This window comes from Cervus elaphus, chromosome 33, assembly GCF_910594005.1.
Source record: "Cervus elaphus chromosome 33, mCerEla1.1, whole genome shotgun sequence".
In the NCBI taxonomy this organism is placed as follows: domain Eukaryota; kingdom Metazoa; phylum Chordata; class Mammalia; order Artiodactyla; family Cervidae; genus Cervus; species Cervus elaphus.
Window position 1 is genome coordinate 6,555,187 of NC_057847.1, and position 23,212 is coordinate 6,578,398.

General features: G+C 36.4%; 1 protein-coding gene across 7 annotated transcripts in view; it reads left to right on the forward strand.

Annotated features, from left to right (window-relative positions):
* Positions 1-23,212, forward strand: part of WDR33 (WD repeat domain 33) — a 116,491-nt gene that overhangs the window by 65,796 nt on the left and 27,483 nt on the right. The window contains exon 8 of one of the 7 annotated variants that reach the window (XM_043894693.1): positions 3,359-3,735. The exons of 4 other annotated variants lie outside the window; for them this stretch is intronic. In XM_043894693.1, the coding sequence (XP_043750628.1) occupies positions 3,359-3,513 (155 nt within the window). In that variant the 3' untranslated portion in view covers positions 3,514-3,735. Of the gene's footprint in view, positions 1-3,358; positions 3,736-3,910; positions 4,131-22,190; positions 23,195-23,212 lie in introns of those variants that run through there. 2 more of the 7 variants (XM_043894694.1, XM_043894695.1) reach the window with 2 other exon arrangements.

A 23,212-nucleotide genomic window follows, 5' to 3' on the forward strand; every position in this document is an offset into this window, starting at 1 on the left:
AGGATCTTCCTGACCTAAGTATTGAACCCGAGTGTCTTGCATTGGCAGGCAGATTCTTTACCACTGAGCCACCAGAGAAGCCCATACAGTATTCACTACCTCACATGAACCTCTAAAAAGAGGTTCAGTTTTATGTAGCTCTAATTTTCAGAAAGTTCTTTATTTAAATCAGAAACCTGCTTTCTTAAAACTTTTCCTGCCTTCTGGAACACAAAAAATTAAATCTGAACTCTTCTACATGGCAGCCCTTCAAGTATTTGAAGACAGCTCTCATATCTTCTTAATGTCTTGTAGCTGTAAGCTTACAGGATCCCTGTGTGCATTATATGGTACTTTTGAGTACAGAATTTACAGTTGCTTTTTAGTGAGTGTCCTTACTGAGATTGTTCTTATGCTTCTTGGAAAAAGAAGATGTTACACAAGAGAAAATAATCAGTATTTTTAATGTTTAAATGAGCATCGATCTATTGTCAGATTTGCTACTTTGAGGTTGTCATATTTGTTCCATAGATGGGAAAAGGAAACACCTGTGAAGTTGAATATATTGCAGCATTGAGAAATACCATGTGTATGCTCATCCATTTCCAAAGTATATGCAAATCAGCATAATTTGCACACATTTATCTTTCTTTTCTAGTATGAATTACAGCACTCAATTTATAGACTGGGATTAAAATAACCTTTAAGCACCAAGAATACATAAGTCTAAATGAGCCTCTGGGTGTTTATACACTTGACTTCAAGTGAAATAGAGGCATTAAAATCCATTTATTCATGAGCATATATTGTCCATAGGTAGAACACATTTTTAAAAAATAAGGTATGATGTCTTCCTACCCTCATGCTTCTTAAAGTTTATTTTCACAAACTTAAAATGGTGGGTATTGGGGGAAGGAGTCAATGAGAGTCTTAGAAGTGTACTTTTATCAATATAAAGTTAGAAACAGATCATTTGTGACTAAAATGAAAATGAGAAAGATTGGAGATACAGAATCAGTAAGAATACTGTAGTTAACGAGAAGAAAAATTTTATTCTTTTGTGCTTAGTTGTGTCTCTTTGTGACTCCGTGGACTGTAGTCTGCCAGCATAATATATACTATTAAAAAGAATCCAATTTACTAGCTTTAGTATGCATTGTTTTACCTTCTTGATTTTAGCAGGAGTAACTGACACATTACACTTATTCTACATAGTTCATTTAATCTTACCAATACCCCTATGAGATAAATATAGTTTATTCCACATTTTAGAAAAAGTGAACTTCCCCGAGGTCATATAACTTGTAAGAGGTGAGGCTCAGATTTGAACCCCTCTTATCTCAACTCTAAAGTTCATACTCTGAAGCGTTATGCTAAATTGCCTCTTCTATGTTTTAAAAGTATCATCAGCATGGATGTAATAATGTCTTCCTGAGCTGTGATGATCGAATTGTAGAATAAAGGTTTTTGCAGGGAAAGAAGAGAAGTATTGGGTAGAGACAACTATAGAGTCTCAATTTTATTTTGCCTTTCTATTTTAAAGCTGTCCATGTAGGGTATAGGTTTTCAATCACAATGACTAGTTCAAACTGCAAATGAGTTACAAGCTGTATACCGGGTTAAATAAATAAACATGGACATAAGGAGTTATACTGAGGCTTACTCAGGAGGTAAGATCTGTTTTCAGTTTTAAAATACACCATTCATGGAGAGGAAATGAACCCCTGAGTACACACAGCATAAGAAAATAATACTGTTAATATTTTTTATAAGTCTTTGTGTATCTCTCCCTGACTGCATGTGACTGTGGTTCTTTAATGAGAGAAGCCCCTCTGTGACGATCTTTTGGTTTAGCAGTGTGTTTCTGAACTGTGTGAAGACATATTTACAAAGTCTTGAGTGTTCAAAAAAGTCTCTGATGCTTTTTTATTGGTAATATTTTATTTAAAATTGGCAAACCATGAAGTTTGCTGTTAAGGGACCTTTATATATTTGTACAAAACATTCCACAGAATCCTTTGTGTTCTCCTCAAGATGAAAAGCTACTCAGCTTCCTTTAATATAGCCTGTAGCAGAATTAACTCCTTTCACTAACATAGCATGTTTTATTATTAAAAGAACTTTGGGCACATCTTATATAATCATCCAATCAATCATGTGGGCCCATAAATATATTGGTTGATACCTGTTTTCCTTGTGTTTCCTTATTTTGAGGAAGTGTTTATTGAAGGCTCTTTTCCCCCTGCTCCCCTGAACAGACTGGATCATGGTATGTTTTCCTACATAAATAATTATCTGGGTATATCATGAGAGGGAAGAAGCAAATTGTTTGAAGAAATTAGTATAGTAGGATCCTGAAATATTCATTTAGTACAGTCCATTCATATTTTACAGTATCGTTTTAGGTTTTTATACTGAGCTTTGTTCTAACTCTGTACTTATTTAAAATATTGCACATATGTTCCAAAAACTTGTTGAAAATAGATCTTGGCTTTCTTGGGATGCCAGGGCTGCACACTGTTACAGTCATTCTGTGTTTTAATTAAGAGTCAAGAGTAATTTCCAGACATTCTTTTGTGTATAGAGATTCCAATTTTTTGACAGCAACAAATCACTATGACTTGTCATCTAGGCAGTCAGTTTTTATCTTTGCATTTAGTAAATGTTCTGTAATTGTGTGCTTCAGTTTGAGTGAGGCTTAAGTTTCTGTTTGCTGGTGAATTAGTTGCCCTTTAGAGCTCGGCTAACCAAGATTTTTATAGTTTTTAAAATTAAAATTCAGAACATTGGAAAGAGCTGATAAAAGTAAAGGTATAATATGCTTTTGGCATCTTCATTTTCAGTGGGTAGATCCTTTAATAAAAATATAATTAAAATATGGTACAATTAAAATATGGTATCACCACAAGTAAGTTGTTTGCCAGTGAAGGAGGTTAAGTACCGAAACATATTTTTTCATAGTCGCTTTCTTCCTTTACTCACTTTTATTGTATATCTGAAAGCCATCTTAAAATTTGATTTAAATCAGATGTTGGGAATTTCTAAGAAGCACCTACAGTGCTATGATCTGTTTAGTTATAAGAGACTAAGAATTTCTATTTAAAGGAAGAAATGGTAGTTTCTTGGTCATTTATCCTTTTTTTTTTACAGATTGTATCATAAAATAATCTTAATTTGTCCAAAACACACTATTATGACTCAAAATCAATCTGCTGAGGCTTCTTTTTTTTTTCTTTTCTAGTGAATATATTTTAATACAGTTCTCTCTGAGAGAACTTGACCTTCTTAGCCTGGTTCTAGAATGTCACGTTACTTGCATTATCCCAGTGAGGTGTATCCACTTTAATTTGATGTTTTTAACTGTTGAATTGGTTTCCAGGGAGCCCCAAGAAGGGCCCAGCGACCACAAGGCGCCTTTTTGCAGGGGCTGGTAGAGCTTCTCCGCCAGTGTGCAGCACCGCGTGGGGGCAGCCCTGCCCTGACTGTGCGTGCCTCTGCAGTTCTGACCAGGAGCCTTGTAGAGATCCAGGTTAGGTTATGCAACTTTAAAAGCGGCTGAGTTGCTGCTGTTTGAATTATAAGTATTCTGGCACATTAAAACAGTTAGGAAACACTGAGGGAAATCAGCATGAATGCAGACCAAAGAGTACTAAAGTGAAAGTTGCTCTGTCGTGTCCAACTCTCTGCAACCCCATGTACACAGGCCATGGAATTCTCTAGGCCGTAATACTGGAGTGGGTAGCCTTTCGCTTCTCCAGGGGATCCTCCCAACCCAGGGATCAAACCCAGGTCTCCCGCATTGCAGGTGGATTCTTTACCAGGGAATTCCCAAGCCACAAGGGAAGCCCAAGAATCCTGGAGCAGGTAGCCTATCCCTTGTCCAGCGGATCTTCCTGACCCAGGAAGCAAACCAGGGTCTCCTGCATGGCAGGCGGATTCTCTACCAGCTGAGCCACCGGGGAAGCACAGAGAGTGCTAAGGAGACCCAAGCGACTCCACAGCTGGAGCTCAGTGTTCTACCTGCAGCAGGACCTCCTTACGTGAAACACAAGTGCTTTGTCTTACCAGGAGTCTCCAAAGGTGAGAGTGGGTGGTCTCAGTCCTGTAAGCCCTACTGATTGCTTTCTAAAAATAAATAGTTTTAACTGTTACTCTTCTGAAATGAAATTTATTGGTAATAACTCATACATACAAAACTTTTTTAAAAAAGGCACCAGTGCATATCCAAACAGACTCTGAGAAGAAAAGTCTTTACAGAATGCTCGTTAAGGGACATTACTGTTCCCATTGAAAACCAGTGGTTTGCAATAGAAATAGGTCATGCTAAAACAACCCTAGTGTTAGAGAATTACTAGAGGGGGAGATAAAGGAATTGTTTCAAACCGTAGTCAGTCTTTTGAATTAATCTGCAGGTCATGGTAGATCGTGGCGTTATAGCTGCATGACTGACTGGTATCTCCAAAAAAGTTCATTGGATGTTTGTTATCTGTGAGGCATGTTTGCAGAAATTGCTGCAAGATCCTTTACTTGGCCTCTCTCCTTTTTAATATGTTTTATTAAAGATGACTTTTGCAAGTTAACAGGTGATTCACAACTATAAGAAATTCTCCTCTGGAGAGAATCTCTTGAATCTTACCATATTCAGAAGATAGTGTCATGTTAAATTTAGTGAATAGAAAATTATTGTATAAAATCTTAAATAGAGATAAATGTAAAGTTCTGTATTTAGGTTTTCCGTCTCAATTCTGGCGTTTACTAGATTGGTATATGAGAGTTCACATAAAAATAACCATGGGTTTTAGCTGATAAGTGTGAATTCTTGAGGTGTCATGCCATCCCTCACTTGTAAAAAATGGATGTTTCAGAATGATGTGTGTGTGTGTGTTTAGTCTCTTAAGTCGTGTGCAACTTTTTTGTGACCCCATGGACTGGAGCCCACTAGGCTTCTCTGTCCAGGGGATTTCCCAGGTGATGGGGCATAGCTATCATGGGAGATGATTAGAATGGAGAAGGATCTGGAAATCATGAGGGAAGGTACAGGGAAGTTTAATATTCAGCTTGGATAAGAGAATCTGAAGAAAAAGTTTTGCCGTCTTCAAATATTTAAAGGCTTGTATGGGAGTAGGATTGGATTTATTGTATATAGCTCTAGAATAACGGGGATAGGGAGAAAATTAGGACATCATCATGTGTGCTAAGTCACTTCAGAAGTATCCAGCTCTGCAGCCCTAAGGACCCTTTGCCACCTGCTAGGCCCCCCTGTCCATAGGACTCTCCGGGCAAGTGTACTGGAGTGGGTTGCCATGCCCTCCTCCAGGGAATCCTCCCACCCCCAGCGACTGAACTTGGCTCTCTCACGGCTCCTGCATTGGCAGGCTGTTTCTTTACCAGTAGTGTCAGCTGGGAAGCCCTAGGACTTTGTATTTGGAGTTAATTATGGAATTTTTTTTTTTTTACAAAGATAAGATAATGGGTTATTATGTAAGCTATTAGGCTTTCCTTTGCTGAGATTTTGCCATGGTTAGCTTTGCCAGCTGTTAGGGAGATTTTAGAAGGCACTGCTTTTTCAGGTGGATGGTTCTATTTGAAAATATTTAACCTGGATTAGATTGTCTGTTCCTGTAGTTTCTTGTTTTAAGGCAGACCCAAAAGCCTGAAAGTCAAGCATGTGGATACATTCATTATCAAGGGTTAAAATGGGTAGGGTATGTGTTTATACTTTCAAATCATTATACATACGTGTATACAGTAAAGTATACAAATCTTAAGTTTACAGTGTGAGTTAGTTTTACATACTTAAACATTCATCTGTAATCACCTCTTAGATCAGGATACAGAGTATTTTCAGCATTCTAATGATTCCTTCATTCTACTTTTCCCCCTAAGCCTTTTATTAAGTAGTTTAGACTGTCAAAGATATTTTCATTAAATTATTTTTCCTTTTTCCCCACTATTTATTTTGTCAATTTGTGGTTTCTGTTATCTCACCTTCTCTTGTACAGCTTTCTTAATTTCCTTTCCTTTATTCTGTAGCCTTTTGAAAATGTCTTTTTAATTTTTCTGATTTTACTAGTTTTTCGTTTTTACTAATTGTTCATTTACTAGTTTCCTATTACATAACAAAACTTAGTTTATAAAGAGATAGTATTGCGTAGTACCACAATCACAGGCTCTGGAATCTGAATGTTGGTCACAGTTTTAGCTGTTAGCAGCTGTGTGAGTCACATTGCTTTGCTATGTCCTCGTGTGTATAATGGGGATTAATAATAGTGCTGACCTTACTAAGTTGTGAGAAGTAAATGGGTTAATTCAGAAGAAGCACTTAACTAGTGCCATAACAAGTGTTCAGTGAATGCTGTCAAGCTTCAAAGCTAATTTCAGAACCTGTTTCCCTAGCTCTGCCTAGTTAAAGACAAAAATGGCTGTTTCAGAAGTGTATTTTACTTTTCTTGTTAAATGTTTTTCAACCATTGTCATTGGTGTTTCAGTAGTACAGGTTTTATTTACAGGTCATTCGTAAATAGGAGTACTTGTTTAAACACAGTTGTCGTGATTTTCTAATGTTTTCAGGTATAAAAAACTCAGCACTTAGAATTGGGTTTTTTAGGATCTCCTACGGAAACATTTAAGGGAGTCCCAGGGGGCTCAATGGTAAAGAATCTGCCTGCCAGTGAAGGAGACACAGAAGACTCAGGTTCAATCCCTGGGTCAAGGAAGATCCCCTGGAGGAGGAAATAGCAACCCACTTCAGTATTATTTCCAGAAGAATCCCATGGACAGAGGAGCCTGGTGAGGTACAGTCTGTGGCATTGCAAAGAGTCAGATGCGACTGAGCACGAACACATGGAAACACTTCAAGATTCTGTTTTGTTAGATGAATTGAATATCTAATGACTACTCACTGTTCAAGATGCGTGCTGGATTCTTCTGCTGATACATGGCATAATCTTGACATTTAAGCCGCATTTTCAACATTTCCCTAGTTCTTTTATTTCTTCAGATATTTTGTAAATTGGCCTAGTCCCATGGTGAACCAGTTCAGAGTTCTGAATAACTGAAAAATAACTGAAGTTATTCAGTCTTCACAGTTTATCACATTGCAGTAGACTGTGGTAATTGGTGTCTAAAGACAGCTTCATCAAGACAGCATTTATTTTTCTCTGAGGAAAGGACAGGTTTTTTATGTATTGACCAGATTGATCATGATTTTAAACTTCAGACTCCACTTAGCAATGTAATAAAGTTGGGCAAGCTAGTGATAGCCCTAGTAAAATGTTATTTTTTGGTCATCTTTGATGAGTAATGTGACCAGCAGTAAGTTAGAAGTCTTGGGGAAAGAATATTCCACATATTTTTTTGTCACAGTAGACAAAACTTAAATACAGAAACCTCGTGTCATCTGCTTGGGCTTCCTGATCATGCTCTGTCCCTGTCCTGTCCAGCTTGGCAGGTGACAGCAGACTGGCTGGGTAAGGCTTGTTTGCTGGGTAGGAGCGAAGTCTTCACACAGGGTGGAGCAGATACGGGCCCAGCTGGTAAAGTGAGCAAACAGGATGATGTCATAGGACATATTAGAAGTTAAAGAGCTTTGTGAGTTCCATGATTTGTCAATGTAAATCCTGCTTCTCTCTTGAGGTTGTATAATACGGTGCTCACTTGTAATGTTCTCTGTAGGCCCTGTGGTGTTCTCTCCTAGCTAATGCCTGTACTGTGGGCCTTCTCTAGTGACTCAGACGGTAAAGAGTCTGTCCACAGTGCGGGAGTTTGATTTTGATCCCTGGTTTGGGAAGATCCCCTGAAGAAGGAAATGGCAACCCATTCCAGTATTCTTGCCTGGAAAATCCCATGGAACAAGAAGTCTGGTAGGCTACAGTTCATGGGTTGCAAAAAGTCAGACATGATTGAGCCACTAATGCTGGATAGTAGGCCCTGAATGTTTTGAAATACTTCAACCAAAAGTTTGGTGTTTTTAATATTTTACATATTTTTTGTGATGGTCAAATCAGGTCATTTTATTTAGTTCTCAGAGATTTATGGAAACTACTTGATTTACATAGTTTTCAAGTGGCTTATTATCAATCTAATTTTGAGGATTATTTTTAGTTTTACAGATTTAATGTTTTAATATATCATATAAATATAAATCACCAGTGGTGTTTTGGGTAAAAATAAAAGGTTTATTAAAACAATATTCAAGAGTATATGCTAGGCAAGTTATTTGGGTTATTAAATTCTAGCAGAAACATCATTAAATGTTATATAAATGTTACTGTAAATAAACTTTTCAATTAGATGTTTTAAATGTAGTTTATTCCTTTATATTTTGCACCACATTTTTAAAAAGGAAACTTTTTTGTCCTCCCACCATGAAAAAATAAGATGATGACACAGTTTTGATTTTGGGAATTGGATATTAGAAATTGAAGCCTGTGGTATTAAAAGACTCACTATGTTTGAGGAGAATTTCAGTCCTGGTGGAGGCTCGCCAAAGACTGTGATAATTGAAAGAGACAAGGCTTGGCACTGTTGTTAAGGTCTAGACTGTAAAAAGAATAGTAGTCAGTATTGTGATGTTTCCTTCATCATCATTTTACAGTCACATTTGAATAAATGTGTTAAAATCCAATGGGCGAGTAATCCACGTTTCTTGAAAGAATTAAATTTAGAAGAGATTTACAGAGGAGGTTGGATTTAGTGGAACAGTCAGCCTTCTTGGATTACTTCTAATACTCTGGTACAAATGTTGGTGAAAGGATATAAAACTAAATAAAATGTAACATGCATATTTACCAATATTCTCTAAACATCGTGGACTCATTTACCATGTGTTTCCTTTTCCTAGGGAGTCCACAAGTTTCCTTTTCCTACTGTAAGTTACACTGGCATTATTTTTTTATTGATATATAGAAGTTGTGTTTTTTAACTGCAGGATCCCATCAAATAAGTTTAAATCATTGCTTGTCCTGCTTGTTGAATAACTGGGTTTTCATGCCTTGGAAAAAGTAAATCCGACAAGGGAAATCAGATTTTAACGTATGTAGCACACAGATAGAGGGCAGTGGTGGTGAAAGTGTTTTTTCTCAACCATAATGCCCACACGGTGCATGTTCCTAAGGAATGATGTGCCTTTGGTGACAGTGACTTTCATGTTTGAGATCTCAAGACTGAAGTTCCTGACATGTCTTCTGTGGCCAGGAAGGACACAGTAGACACTTAGGGAACTGCGTGCATTTACCTCTGTCCACAACCCTAGACACGATAATCTTCCAGTTTTATCTGGAAAGTAAGTAATGGGTGATTTTTTTTTTTGTTTTGGTATATAGGGCTTTTTTTTTTTGAAAAGATTTTATAGTTGACAAATTAAAAGATATTTTCTGTTTTTTTCTTTAATCCAGAAACTTCTTTTTTATTATTATTATCTTCAGGTTCTTTAAGACTTAATAGTTTTTAACTTTTGTGTTAAACATATAGTTATGAATAGATTAACTTTAAAATATTTTTTGACAGAATCCTCATTTTAGTGTTTGTAGTAGATTTGTTTCTATTATAGAAGCTTGTTTATTCTAAGTTGGCAGATTAATTCTTGCAAAAATAACATTCAGCTGTGAAGTGAGAGTTTTTCGCACATTTTAAAAAATCTTTCAGTTGAGAAAGTACATATTAAAATCTTCATTTTCTTCTCATAGCTAACCTGTTATCCAGGTTTTCCCAGTAGTTATGATGAGCACTTTTGTTTAAAAAAAGGCAAGCAAGAGTTATTTTCTTTCACCTTTTCCTTATATACCTTTGGTTTTATTATTGCTGTGTATTTCTGTGGGATCCTTGGTTTTAAACTACTTTTGAATCTGGATGTACTTGCGCATGCCTCCACTTGAAATGACTCTTGTTAAACTCCTGTTCATTCTCCTAATCAGCTTGGCTAGACGGGTTTCTCCTATGCCTTCTCAGTATGAGTGGTGGTAATGCTTTTTGTCTGAATTCTTCAACACATTTTAGCATGGTTTTGACATTAAAAGCAAAATGGAAGAAATCTTACACCAAAATCATCCAAAGTGACCTTCCTTGTGAATAATGAAATGAGTATTAATAAGCCATGTTTTAGAGTCATTTTGTAACCCTAGAAGACTTAGTCTGTTTTTATTCTGCAATTAGTATTGACAAGTATACCTGCGGTCAGAGACCACCAGAAACATACCTGTAGTTTAACAAGTTGTATTTATTACTCGTCACAGCAAAGAACATAGGCCTTAGGGAATCTGAGGTGTCTCAGTAAGAGGATCTTATAAAGATTATATTATAGACTTTGGACTGGATCATTAGGACGAGGGTTAAAGGATGTGAGGGCTGTCATTCTTTTAGCATAAGAAAGATGTTTGGTATTTTGTGGTTTGTGCAGGACCTTATTTTTGTCTCACCTCATGATGATCTCAGAATGACTTAATTTAATATAGATGTTTAGTGAGATTGTCCAACAGAACAGAATGGTTTAGCTGTAATTGTCAGAGCAGTTTGTAGTAACACTGAGGCTTAGTTGTGGGCATCAGATTAGTTCTCAGAGGAAGTGACTGCTCTGCCCCACCGCCCCCTGCCTCCCGCCCTCCATAGCTTTTAAGTCCAAGTGGCCTTTCATTATGTAGGAACCAGCTGGGGGAGGCCAAGATTTAATAGCAGTGACATATTGGGTCTGTCACTTGAACAAGCTGCGGTGATATTGACAGGGGTATTTTTATAAGACAGCAACTGGGAAGCTTGCCAGTTTTCAGCTGGTTATAAGTAGTCATAGGTTTCCCCCACTATCCTAAAGTAGGACACAGCTTATGAGCAGATGTACAGAATAAATCGAGACAAAGCATGGATGCTCACGGTTGCAGTGCTCAGCTACCATGGCTTGTTGCAGAGGTGCTGAGTGTAGTTCCTAAGGAAGGAGCTTGATGGCACCACTGCTGCTGTTCAGGGAGACCACTCTTCTATATTGGCTTTGCTGTGAAACTTGAATGCTTTTGCCTTTTTTGTAAAAGCAGAAATCCTCTTTGGATTTCCTTCTGTTAGCGTTTTTCACAAGTTGAGGGTCCGTTTCTAACCCTGTGTTGCACAGGCCCTATCATGCTGTTTTCCAACAGCATCAGTTTTTAATTAAGGTATGTACACTGTGTTTTTAGGTACACTGCTCTTATACACTTAATAGACCACAGTGTGTGTGAGCGTAAGCACTGGGAGACCAGAGGTTCATGTAGTTTGCTTTATTGTGGTGTTCTAGATCCAAACCCACAACATTTCTGAGGTATGCCTGTACTAATGTAGGTCTTTCGTAAAAGTGAAGTGCTGTAAAGTGAACTTTGGAAAAGCAGGGGATACCTGTAGTGGGTAAAAACATGTTCATTTTAAGAAATAAAATGAATAAACTTTTATTAATCTCTCTGGGGATCCTAAGGGTTTACTCTACTAAATTTAGTGTCTCAGGATTAGTTTTTTGTACTTTAGGAGTTCTTTCTTTACATCTGGGAAGAGTCAACTGTCTATTTTCTGTATTGTCTGTGTTAATACATAGCCATATACATCAGAGGGATTGTAAAGGTTTTTAAGACTTACCACTGTTTAGAACCTTACAATTAATAATTACAATAATTGTAAAATTCTTTATGAACTCTCAAGGCAAAAATAAAAGGACCATGTTTTTCATAACTCCACTCTAGTCATATTCATCCAAGGTCACTGAAAAGAAAACTATATGAACCTCTTTTTATATTTATTCATTTATTCATTTCTGTTTTCATGAGCAATACAAGTGATAGCTGGAGATTTTTGGTTTAAAAGCATCTATTTTAATATCTTCATATATATTCTAAAGTAAGCACTGCATTATTTTTCTTTCCTCTTCCAAGTCTTTTTTTAAATTATATTTTTTAATTGAAGGATAATTGCTTTATAGAATTTTATTGTTTTCTGTTAAACATCAACAAGAATCAGCCACAGGTACACCCATGTCCCCTCCGTCCTGAACCTCGCCCCCATCTCCCTCCCCATCCACAATTCTAGATGGTTAGAGAGTCCCTAGTTGAGTTCCCTGTAAGCATTGCATTATTATAGTGCATAAAAAAGTATCCCCCTGATTCATGAGGTAGTTCTTACAGGTTTGTAATTTTAAAAGTGGTAACTTTTAAAACCAGATACTTTAGAACATTTGCTCATGCAAGTCTGGAGATAATCTTTTTAAAATCTGAAGGTCTTCAGAATAAAATTTGCCTCCTAGGAAACTGCAGAATATGCTTTTTCTGTTGTATTTTACCTTGAATAATAAACTGAGTATTTGCCTTAACACTGAATCATTTGGTAACACATTTATCATTTGGTAACAGCTTAGTAAGTTTTAATACTGGAAAAGTTAGATTTGTAATTAAGACTTTATTAAAAGTATAGAGCACATTTGGATAGTGTTACATGATAAGAGAATTCAAAATGTTTAGCTCCATTAGACAAGACACATTGTAGGTAAACTAGTCTCTTCATGTGATATTACTAGTTCTGCCATTGGTGTATAGAATTTTCCTGTAGATACAAAGAATATAATCACATTTTGTCATTAAAATCTTCATGCTAGCTTTGAAAAACCTTTAAGAAAGAATTTAGATCGCAAAACTTTTGACATCTTGATGCTTTTAGTAGAGCAGTAGAAGCATAAAAAATATGGTTGATCTGGACCAAGCTAAGGATGATAACTTTTCAAAATAAGGTTTTTTCTTAAAGACCATTAAACATCAAAAAATGAGTTAAAAAAAAATGTGTTTAATTGTGGTTTTAAACACTCTATAATGAACTATTATTTAGATTTTATTTAATAAGTACAGTAAATATTTTTGCATGGGAAAGAGTATTCCAGAGTTATCAGATTTCAAGATTGATAGGGAACTTACTATGGTACCATTTTTAATCTGTGTGTAAGTTACATGTAGATGCCAGAATATATCTCCTTGTAACTTAGGCACAAAGGTTTATGATATGTTCTCTTGATTTAAAGTAACCTTGATTTAAAGGTTTTATAATTTATCTGGGCAGCATTCCACTTTCATGATCCCCACAAAATTGACTCTTCCTGTTATTTACTGTAACCAGTAGATTTGCATTTATGTTTTCTTTGTAGCTATCCACCTACCAGAAGTACCAGAATAGTACAAGTATACTATTGTCTTTTCATAGTCAATGATGTGTGCAAATCTTATTTGTAACGTAATTTTTTTCTATAAAAAACGGAGGGGTAAATTCTCTGGTTGGTGTATTGTTACCTTTAAAATATAGGAGAATATAGTGTAATTGCTATTTCCAGTGGTTAAGGGACAAGGAAGAAGAAATCATTAATGTTACTGAACCTCCTTCTAGCTGTTCCAAAATTCTGGGTACAGTTGCAGTTTCTACTTGGGCAGTCTTTGTTTTTCCTCCAGAGTACCTTAAACATTACTCACTTGAGAGCAGCAGGTGTGGCTTTGAATCCCAGCTCTGCAGCTGGGCAAGTCAGTCTCTTCTGTATGCGTTTCCTCCTCCGTCAAGTGGGGCTGATGACACCTACCTCACAGGGTTGTTGTGAGGGTCCCAGAAGCACATGGAAGGCACTTCTCATGTTGTAGGGTTGACGCAAATGTTTGTCGCTTAGATCATGCATGTACTAGGCAAGGTGGGAAAAGCATGGAGGATGTAAAGAACGTCACATTTAAGTTAATTTGGTTTACGAGGAGGTTAAAATTGATTAGGAAAGATATTATAAAGGGTTTGTTTATGAGGCGATTACTAGATCAAGAAATGGGATGGGTTATATAAGATTATCCTATTTCGGTAGTGATTCTTAGGTTTAGAAGTGTCATTGATACAATTAATTGTATTGTAAGCCATATTTAAATAAATAACATTCTACTGAAATGGAAGTATGACTTATTTTTTGAAGCTTTATTTATATAAGTCCTCATCCTTTATTTCCGCTGTCATCTTAGAACCACAGCACTACCTTAGCAGTTGTTCACTTCTGTTATTCCCCATGCACTGTCTCCAAAGTCCTGTTCTTTCCCTTTTTTTGGTTGCTTGTTTGGGTTTTGGATAGGTACTACATTTGAATCCTTCCTGAGAATCACTGGGCTTCCCTGGTAGCTAAGCTGATAAAAGAATCTGCCTGCAATGCAGGAGACCCCGGTTCGATTCCTGGGTCAGCAAGATCCCCTGGAGAAGGGATAGGCTACGCATCTACTCCAGTATCCTTGGGCTTCCCTGGTGGCTCAGCTCGTAAAGAATCCTCCTGCAATGTGGGAGACCTGGGTTTGATCTCTGGGTTGGGAAGATCACCCGGAGAAGGGACCAGCTACCCACTCCAGTATTCTGGCCTAGAGAAGTCCATGGACTGTATAGTCCATGGGGTTGCAAAGACTCAGACACGAATCACTAGCTGGTTTTTTGAGTTCTGGCTAGGAAAATTTATATTTGGTGAATATATAAAATATACTGAGATATTCCATAGATACAGCAGAATATTTTTTCCCAACCTTATTACTGCTAGGTTTATAATATCTTGAAAAAAATATAAAGGCCAAAAAAATGATACATCTCTGTGGTGTGAGTTATTTGAGCATTTTAAATAGACATTTTACTTTAGATCGAAATCACATTCTCCAGTTTTAGAGATGTTTATATAAGTAGCAATGTGGTCACATTATAAGTCCTTATTCTGTTTTTCTTTAGTCTTTGATTTTCTGCTTTTATTTTTGCATTTTCTGAAAATTAGTAGTAAATGAAAAGTCATTCTTCAAGCACAGTAAGGTTGAGAAACCTTCATTCTGCCACATTACTTTTATTTGTGTTTGGTGTGATGGCTGAAGCTGAGAATTAAATACCAGAAACTTGAGAACTGCGTGGTCCCACACTCTTCACCATCACACTGGTCCCATAGAGGACAGACAGGCAGTGTTGCTGCAGATACCTGCTCACCAACATTTTCTCTCTGGGAAACACTGATGACACGACTTAGTGTGGTTGACTGGCAAAAAAATCCATAAACTGTGGTTGTGCATATACACAAATGTGTTCAAAATACAATCAAGAGACTGGAGCCCACTATCAGTATTTACCTTTTAAGAGGTGTCCTCAATAGTTAAAATGGGTTTATGTTGACTTTTCCACATCTTGTCCTGTCACCAGAAAGATTACAAATGATGAATACAAATTCAGGCTGACTTCATAACACTTACTGAACCTACATGTGGATATCATTTGCAACCTTGGCTTTGTTCACAGCACCATTCCCTAACCAACCAGGCTGAAGACCACATGCAACATTAAGATGCATTTTTTTCATCAGTCATGCATGGCAACAAGTATATTCTGTGTAACACATGGAGGTGAACTTTGGAGAGAATTGTAATGTCTGGATTCACACATTCCCACCCTGTGCCACATGGAAGGCTGAGATCTGTGATACCTCAGTGTTGTGGGAAGGGAGGGGTGGAATGGTAAGGAAAGAACTGGGTGGGATTAATTTTGAAACTTTTCTCTAGAATTTTCCACCTTTTACAAAGGTAATAAAGGTTCATAAAAAGTTCAAGCACTTAGAAATAAAAAGTCAGTGTCTTATCTCTCCTCACCTTGAGAGGTAATCACTATTTCATTCATAATTTGGTGTGAATGTTTCCGCAACTCTTATGCATATATAAAAAGTCGTTGAAGAAAACCTACTAAAATGAGACTATACTACATGTACTGTTTGGCTATTTGCTTTCCTCACAACACAGTATATCATGATCATCTTTTCATGTTGTTACTATTCCAGTCTTCTCAGGTAACTGCTCTATAACATTTCATAGCATGTATCTCTCATAGCTTATTTCACCATTATCATTGATAGACATTTAGGAATTGCAAGAAGTTTTCACATAGTTGTGCACCAAGCTTCCTGTACCTTTATGGTTGTTCCCACTCATGTAAATTTTCCTTTACGATAGAATCCTAACAGTAAACTTAATGGATCAGAGTATGAACATTCAAACTTTCTTTGGAAAGATACTTCTGAGATTTCCTCACCATCCTGGAGTCATTAGTGATTAACAATGTTATTATGGTCCAGCCAAAAATTATAGATTCTGTAGGCTTAACATTTTAGAAAATTTCTACCATTTAAAAATGTAAGCTTATTTTATTTACGTTTGTTTTGGGAGTTCTTTTTTACCATGCCTCGAGACAGGTGGTTTCTTAATTAGTTCCCTGACCAAGGATAAAACTCACTCGCCCTGTAGTGGAAACTCAGAATCTTAACCAGTGGACTACCAGGGTAGTTCCTAAGCTTATTTTAAAAATTTATAAATAAAATGTACATGTAAAATTTTCTCCAGCCCCATAGAGTGATGGAATTTGGACAGTCCTTTTAAACTGTTTATTCCTGTGGTTACCATCAGAATTTAAAATAATACATTTCTTGGTATATCTGTGTGACACAGTACCTGTTTGCTTCCTATCATGAAAGGTGAAGAATTTCAAGTACTGACACCACCAGTCATGCCTTTGTTATGAATTATGGTTGCTTTGATAGTTTCTCGTATAGCTTTCAACATTCTTAGTTCTTTATTTTGGGGGGCCATCACCTTTATACAACATTCTTTGACTCACCAATTTGTTACCTAAGGAAATCTATGCCCTCAATGTCTTTATACCTTTTTTCTTTTATCTGTCTTTATTTAAAAATGAATACTTAAAAAAAAAAAAAAAACACTGCCAAGGATTTATAACTACTGAACATTCTAAAAAAAATAAAAAGAAACCAATAAGTAGAATTGTGACTATGAATGATCCTACTGATCTCAGAAACAAATAGTGTTATCAGATTTATAATAAACTGTGGCAGTTAAAAGTTGTCCTACTTGAATGTCAAGATCAAGTGAGAGTCTGTTTTCTTAACCATTGTCTTATAAACTGTTAAAATAATGTCATGATTTAGTTTTTCTTAAAATTTCTAATTACTTTTCTTTCTTAATGGCACTAAAAGCCTTTATCATAGGAAGTTTTTAAATTCTGTGGTGACAGTAAATGTTTTGTTTTTGCTTTTGAAGATACTTTTCACCTGGTTCTCTGACTTCTTGCTCTAATTTGGACTGATTGTCTTCTGTGCCTGCGACGACAGACACACTGGGATTTTTTTTGCCTTTCCTTATTAAGTCCACTCACTGCCTCCCAGTTTAGTTAAAGATACACTCTGCTCACCACCTTCAAACAGTGCTTGAGAGGTTAATACCAAATTTCTTATGTCTGGAGAGGTCTGTAATTTGCCGTCATACTTGACTCATGGTTTGGGTTTCGAATTGTGAATTTGAAATCCTTTTCCCTCAGAATTTTAAAGGCCTCCACTGCCTTCTCTCAGTTCTGCTGATGAGAAGTCATATACTATTCCAGTTCTCTTTATTTTGTATGTAACCTGACTTTCCCTTCTGAATGTTTTTTAAATCATCTCTTTTTCTCTGTGGACTTTTTTCTTTTTTAATTTAAATTTCATTTCTTTCGCTCACTTCGATGTGCAATCTCAAATCTTTATTCCATTCAGACCGTTTTTGCCTTTCTTTGATTATCATTTCCCATTATCTCTGCTGTCTTAGGGATCTCAGTGTTCACCTCTTGGAGCTATCTACCTTGTATTACCTTTTCTTTCATATTTTCTGTTTCTGTCCTTTGCTCTAAGAATTGGGGGATTTCTTCTGTTTTATCTTCCAGAATACGATCTTCATTCATGCCCAATCTGATACTCAACCCTTCTGGTGAAGTTTTTATTTTATCCACTGCATGGTTAGTTTCCAGGACCTCCCGTTGGTTCTCTGGTGTTTCCACTTTTAATGGTAGTCTGTTTTGTTGTTTATTTGAAATGCATGTACCCTTTAAAACTCTTCGCATAGTAATTGAGGTGTGTATATGTGTGTTTAGTTTGATTGGTTCTGTTCTTCCTGTTTGTTTTCCCTAGAATCACTTAAGTTTGTTTCTTTTCCTGGTCTTTCTTCCTGTTTGATTTTTCTCAAATGTCCAGTGATCCTTGGTTGGCCAAATATTTGAATGAAAATTTATGTTGGTTAGTAGAAGTTGCAGTCTTTTATTTCTTTTGCAGTTGAGTATGTCGACTTGCCCAAAACACTCCTCTGTCCATAGTAGACCTCACCATAGACTCTGTGTCTGTGCGAGCCACACTCTGAATGGGGAAGAATAATCTTGGAGTAAACAGGCAACTAGCACAGTTGCCAGTGTAAGTGTGTTGTATTCTGAGATGGAGTACTCAGTTTATTTCACTCTTGGTTGGATGGACCTCTGCTCTTCCCCCTCCCCTTTCCTCCTCCTCTCTTATCTAATCTCCCCTCCCCTTTCTTTCTTTTTCACTTCTCCTTTCTTTTTTCCTCTCTCCGGGGTCATAGTGTGGCATTGGCACAAGCTTTGTGCTTTCCTCTCCAACTTTAAGTCCTGTCTGGGATTTCTTCCCAGACTACCTTTTGCTTTGTTTAGAAAGCCATTGTCTGGCTTTAGGTGAATGCAGCTGTTATATATAAATGGGAAGGCAGGAGGAGAGGCCTGGACAAGTTGCTCTATAGAGAGTTCTGTAATTACCCTCATTATAGCATCACAGCCTTTGTCACTGAGCTATCCCAGAGCCTAGAGCCTTTTTTTTTTTTTTTTAGGCCCCAGCGGCCCATTATGTATTATGGGTTTTGTTTTCTGCCCTGGTTTATTCATCACTGAACCCATCTATTTTTGGAGCATGTCAACATTTATGTTGAAGTTTTTTGACATTTTCATAAAGTTTGTGGTCAGTGACAGTCTTGGAATAAGTACATCTGCTGTAAATTTTGTAAAAGTAATTTAGGAAGGAGCTTGGGTACATAATTTTACTTATTTTATTATCTGTAGTCAAAAGTATTACCTGTTATTCTTAGTTAATTAAAATACAGTCAAAATAATATAATAAAGGCAATGATGACTTCAATTTTGTAGGTCTTCCAGTTCTGAGAGAATAATGGCATTAGATCAAGTCTAATACTTAGGTTGGGTATTGGTAATTAGAACTCATGGGTTATTTGAAGATTGAAATTTAGCAAAATCTTAAGAAGTCTGACTTTTGGGAAGTACTTTCAAATGGAACCATTTTCTGCTTTCCCATACTCTGCCCATGGTAGTGACAGCTCTTGCTGAACAACTAGCTCTACATGGAAATCTCTGTCCTTGTGGTGAGCTTTTTCCAGGCAGAGATTGGATCAAGATAAGAATTTTTATAATTTGACTATTCAAAATGTGTACGAGGCATGGTACTAAGTGCTTCATACATTTCGTTTCATTCTTGAAACTGCCCCCAATAATTGAGTAATCCATTTTACAAATGAAAATATTAAGGTTTAGCAAGGTTATGTAAATTATATAAGGCCAGAACTGGTAAATGACATCTGAGGTTTAAACAGATGGTTTACTACAAATCTTTTTACTATTAACCGTTGTATAGCACATGAACACTAAACATAGTACCTACATAAATTATATTTAATATATCCTTGATTCCAAATAAAACTGTTCTGACACTCTACCTGTGGGCCTCGTGGACAAATCTCACTTTATCTCTTGATTATTTCTTCCAGAGGGAAGTAAATATAGCAGATTGTACGTGAAGTTGAGAATCTGTATGATTCACTCTTGACACTGCTCAGAGAGGGAGGCAAAATAAAACATTGATCTGTTGTTTTCCCCAAGAACACTCTTTTGTTTTGTTTGTTTTTGAACTTTGGGCTTTTCATCATTCATTCAACAAAGTACAAGTTAGCAAATTTTAAACACCTCCATGAGGAAATCATGGTGTTCTTTATAATATGTTACATTTAATTTGAGCTGTTTTGGATTTTCACCTTTCCTAATAAGCATTACTTGGTTTCCACATTTCTGGAATAGTTATTTTTTTTTTTTTAATTTCTGAGATCTATGAGTGAAATTCTGAAAATTTATTATATGTCTTCATTTATAGTGAGTCTTTGGCTAGATGCAGAATTCTGGATTCCAAGCTCTCCCCCTGCCCCCCCCCCCCCCATTTTATCACTAAAAAAACTTTGTTTCTGTGTCTTTTTGCTGCCAGTGTTTTGATGAGAAGTTTTACGGTAGTTGTGGAATGGCCCTCAATTGGGATTTATCTGATATTTTTCCCGTGACTGATTTTGGTGTGGTGTTCTGGAATTTGGGGAGGAAGATCACAGAGGTAAAGTGGCACTTCTGTCACATCAGAATATGAGGTGTATACTGTCAGCATGACTTAATGTTGACTTTGATCACCATGTTGAAGCAGTGTCTGTGAGTTTTCCAGTGTAAGGCGACTTCTTTCCCCCTCCTCCATACAGTTCTCTTTGAAAGGAAGTCATGAAGCACAGCCCACACCTAAAGAATTGGGAATTATGCTCCACATCCTTGAGGGTAAACCTAAGTTGTTTGGAATTTTCATGTGAGTGATTCAGCTGCTCTCCTCTTCTTATTTATATCACCATGAACTAATGGATATATTATTAGATATGTTTTCATTATGATGGAAACTAGGTAACATGACCAAGCTTCCAGTTGAGGTTTTCTCCATTATCTTTTTTCTGCTTTGAAATAGAAATGAAAATGATGATCAAGATCCAATTGGAGTGTACGGCTGTATCTGAATTTCTTTTGTAGAAAAAATTCTTAGTTATAGTTAGAAATTACACAACCTGCAGGGAATCATATGATATACACTTACCCCAGCAGTATTTAGGGGTTCACATAACCTTTTTGCTCTGATCTAGATAAATTTCTTTAACTTTGCCATTGTTACCTTCCTTTCTTCCAAGGCATGGGTAGTAGTAGATGGCAGAATTATATAGGGAACCACATTTACCAAAAGTGTACAAATGTTCCCAAAAAGATTCTGGCTAAACTCAAGAGATTCAGAGTACAGTTGATACTGTGCATGGCTATGATTGCCCTGGGGTTAATAAACTGTACTTTGACCTGGATTATGTGTTGCTTTTATCTATCTAAACTTTCAACTTAAAAAAATGGTCTCTTTAATATGTCCAGCTGGGTGAATCATAGTTTTACCTGTTTTCAGAAGGAAAGCTTACCTTTGAAGTACCCAAAAGTATCATTGTAAATGGTTTTGTTTTTTCTTCTTTAGTAGGAGCTTCAGTTAGGAGTTCTCTTCGTTCTTGGCCAAGGTATCTTCTGGCACTAATAGCTTTATTATTAATGTTGCATAGGACTGCTCTTTCTGGTGGTCCTATTGATTCTTTTAAAGTTTTTTTTTTCTTTTTTTGCCTTTTCTTTCTAATTTTTCAAGCAATGACTATATGCTTTTTTCTTGATCATTTAAAAGAATATTGTACCATCTGTATATTACTATTGAATTATTTATGTGCATAGAAATGTTTACTAGAGAACCTTTGACTAGCTAATTACACACAGACACACACACATACCAGTGTACCCTTTCTAATAAAGGACTTCGCTGCTGGTTTCTGCGCTGTGTGAGACACCGGTTGTCTCCCATCTTGGACAAATAAATGGCTGAAGTGCTTTGTAATATTTATTGTTAACAGTCATCAATGGAGTATATCAGCAATGAGGCTGAAAGAATATTTGGTTGTTGCATTCCTTCCCTTTAATCTTCTTTGATAAATATTCTCCAAAATAGCCTTGTATTTTTTGAATACTTTAAATTTTTAATTGAACTTAAATTATGCACTTAGTCATATATTCTTTTTTTTCCCTTCACTTTGCCAGAAGTAGTTACATGGCATTAATCTTATGTATATTTGATTTCAATTTTTAATGTACTTGACAATTTCTTTTAGGTCAGCTTTTGTCAGTACTATGTAAACACATGGTACAAATGTACAGAAACCATTTTCCTTGCATATGCAAATTAAATATGTAAGTTAAGTAGAAGGTTGGCAAATTTATGATGTATCTACTTCCTATTCCATATGAGTTTTTCTGTTTGTATACTCGATGCTCTTCTGACACTATATCTTCCATAGTTTTTTATAACCTGATAAAGACTTCTGTGTTACCACTCAGCTCTGTCAAACCCTTACCTTTTGGCTTACATATTTATGAATTTTAAAAAGAAGTACACATTACAGATATGGTGCCCTTTTACTTGTTCCTGTCCTGCTCCAAAACTGTCTACTGACCTGAATTTACATTCATCATTTCAGCTAGCATTTCAGAATTTTGCAGATTGGTCTTTGGAGGGACTTGGAAGTATTCTGAGGAAGAAAGACTCACAGTCACATTCTCACCTACAGATGTGTAATATACATTGAAAGCCTTGTAAGGGCCTCAGACATGGGAAAAAACTTGTCAATTTTTAAAATTCAGCATTGCCCAAGCTATTTGACCAAAGAAACCCTTCACCCATGATTCTGTGCACTGTTGTTGCTTAGAAAATGCTTTGTGTAAGCACTGCCTAGAGGTGTACACTTTCCAAAATTTACTTGCCATTTAATTTTATAGTTCTTTTTACTAACGTACCTTTCTGGATTTAAATGACAAAGATAGTAATTACTCTCAATTGATGTTCAGTGTTGGATCAAGTTTAAAATTCTACAAAAAAGGAAGGTAAAAGTGCTAATAAATTGCATATTCATTGACCAATGTACAGGTAACTTAATGTTCCTTAATTTTTAAAATTCTTAATTCTGCTGATCTGCTGAAATGTCTGGCTATGGACCATGGCTACACATTCCCTTTGCCTTAAACTAATCTGTTATATTTTCTGTTCTTGTGGCTGAAAGTAGCTTGAGTTTGTTGTTAATGTTTGACACACTTTCTTGAATAGCAGTTCTTCAACTGTTAACGTTGTACAAAGTGGTACTTGAATTTTGTTTGCTTTTTTCCTTCCTGTATTAGAAAATCTTGGTGCTTTTTGTAAGCTATGTATGAAAGAAAACTTAAGATTTGTTCATATAATGATCTGATCCAGGAAAAATAAAATGGGAAAATGGACACTATTTCTGACCTTCAAATAAAATTCTGTATCTTGCTTTTCAGACTGTTCACCAAGCCTTGGGACATATGCTCTGTCTTAAGGCAGGGCTGTTTACCCATGTGGGCTGATAGGTCCCTTAGGGTCTGGTGAGGCTGTGGAGGAGAGATGAGGTTCTTGAAAAATGCACAGGGGCACTAAGTTCACATACAGTTTCACAGAGGCTAGGGAACCTCTGGGAAGGGAAGATCC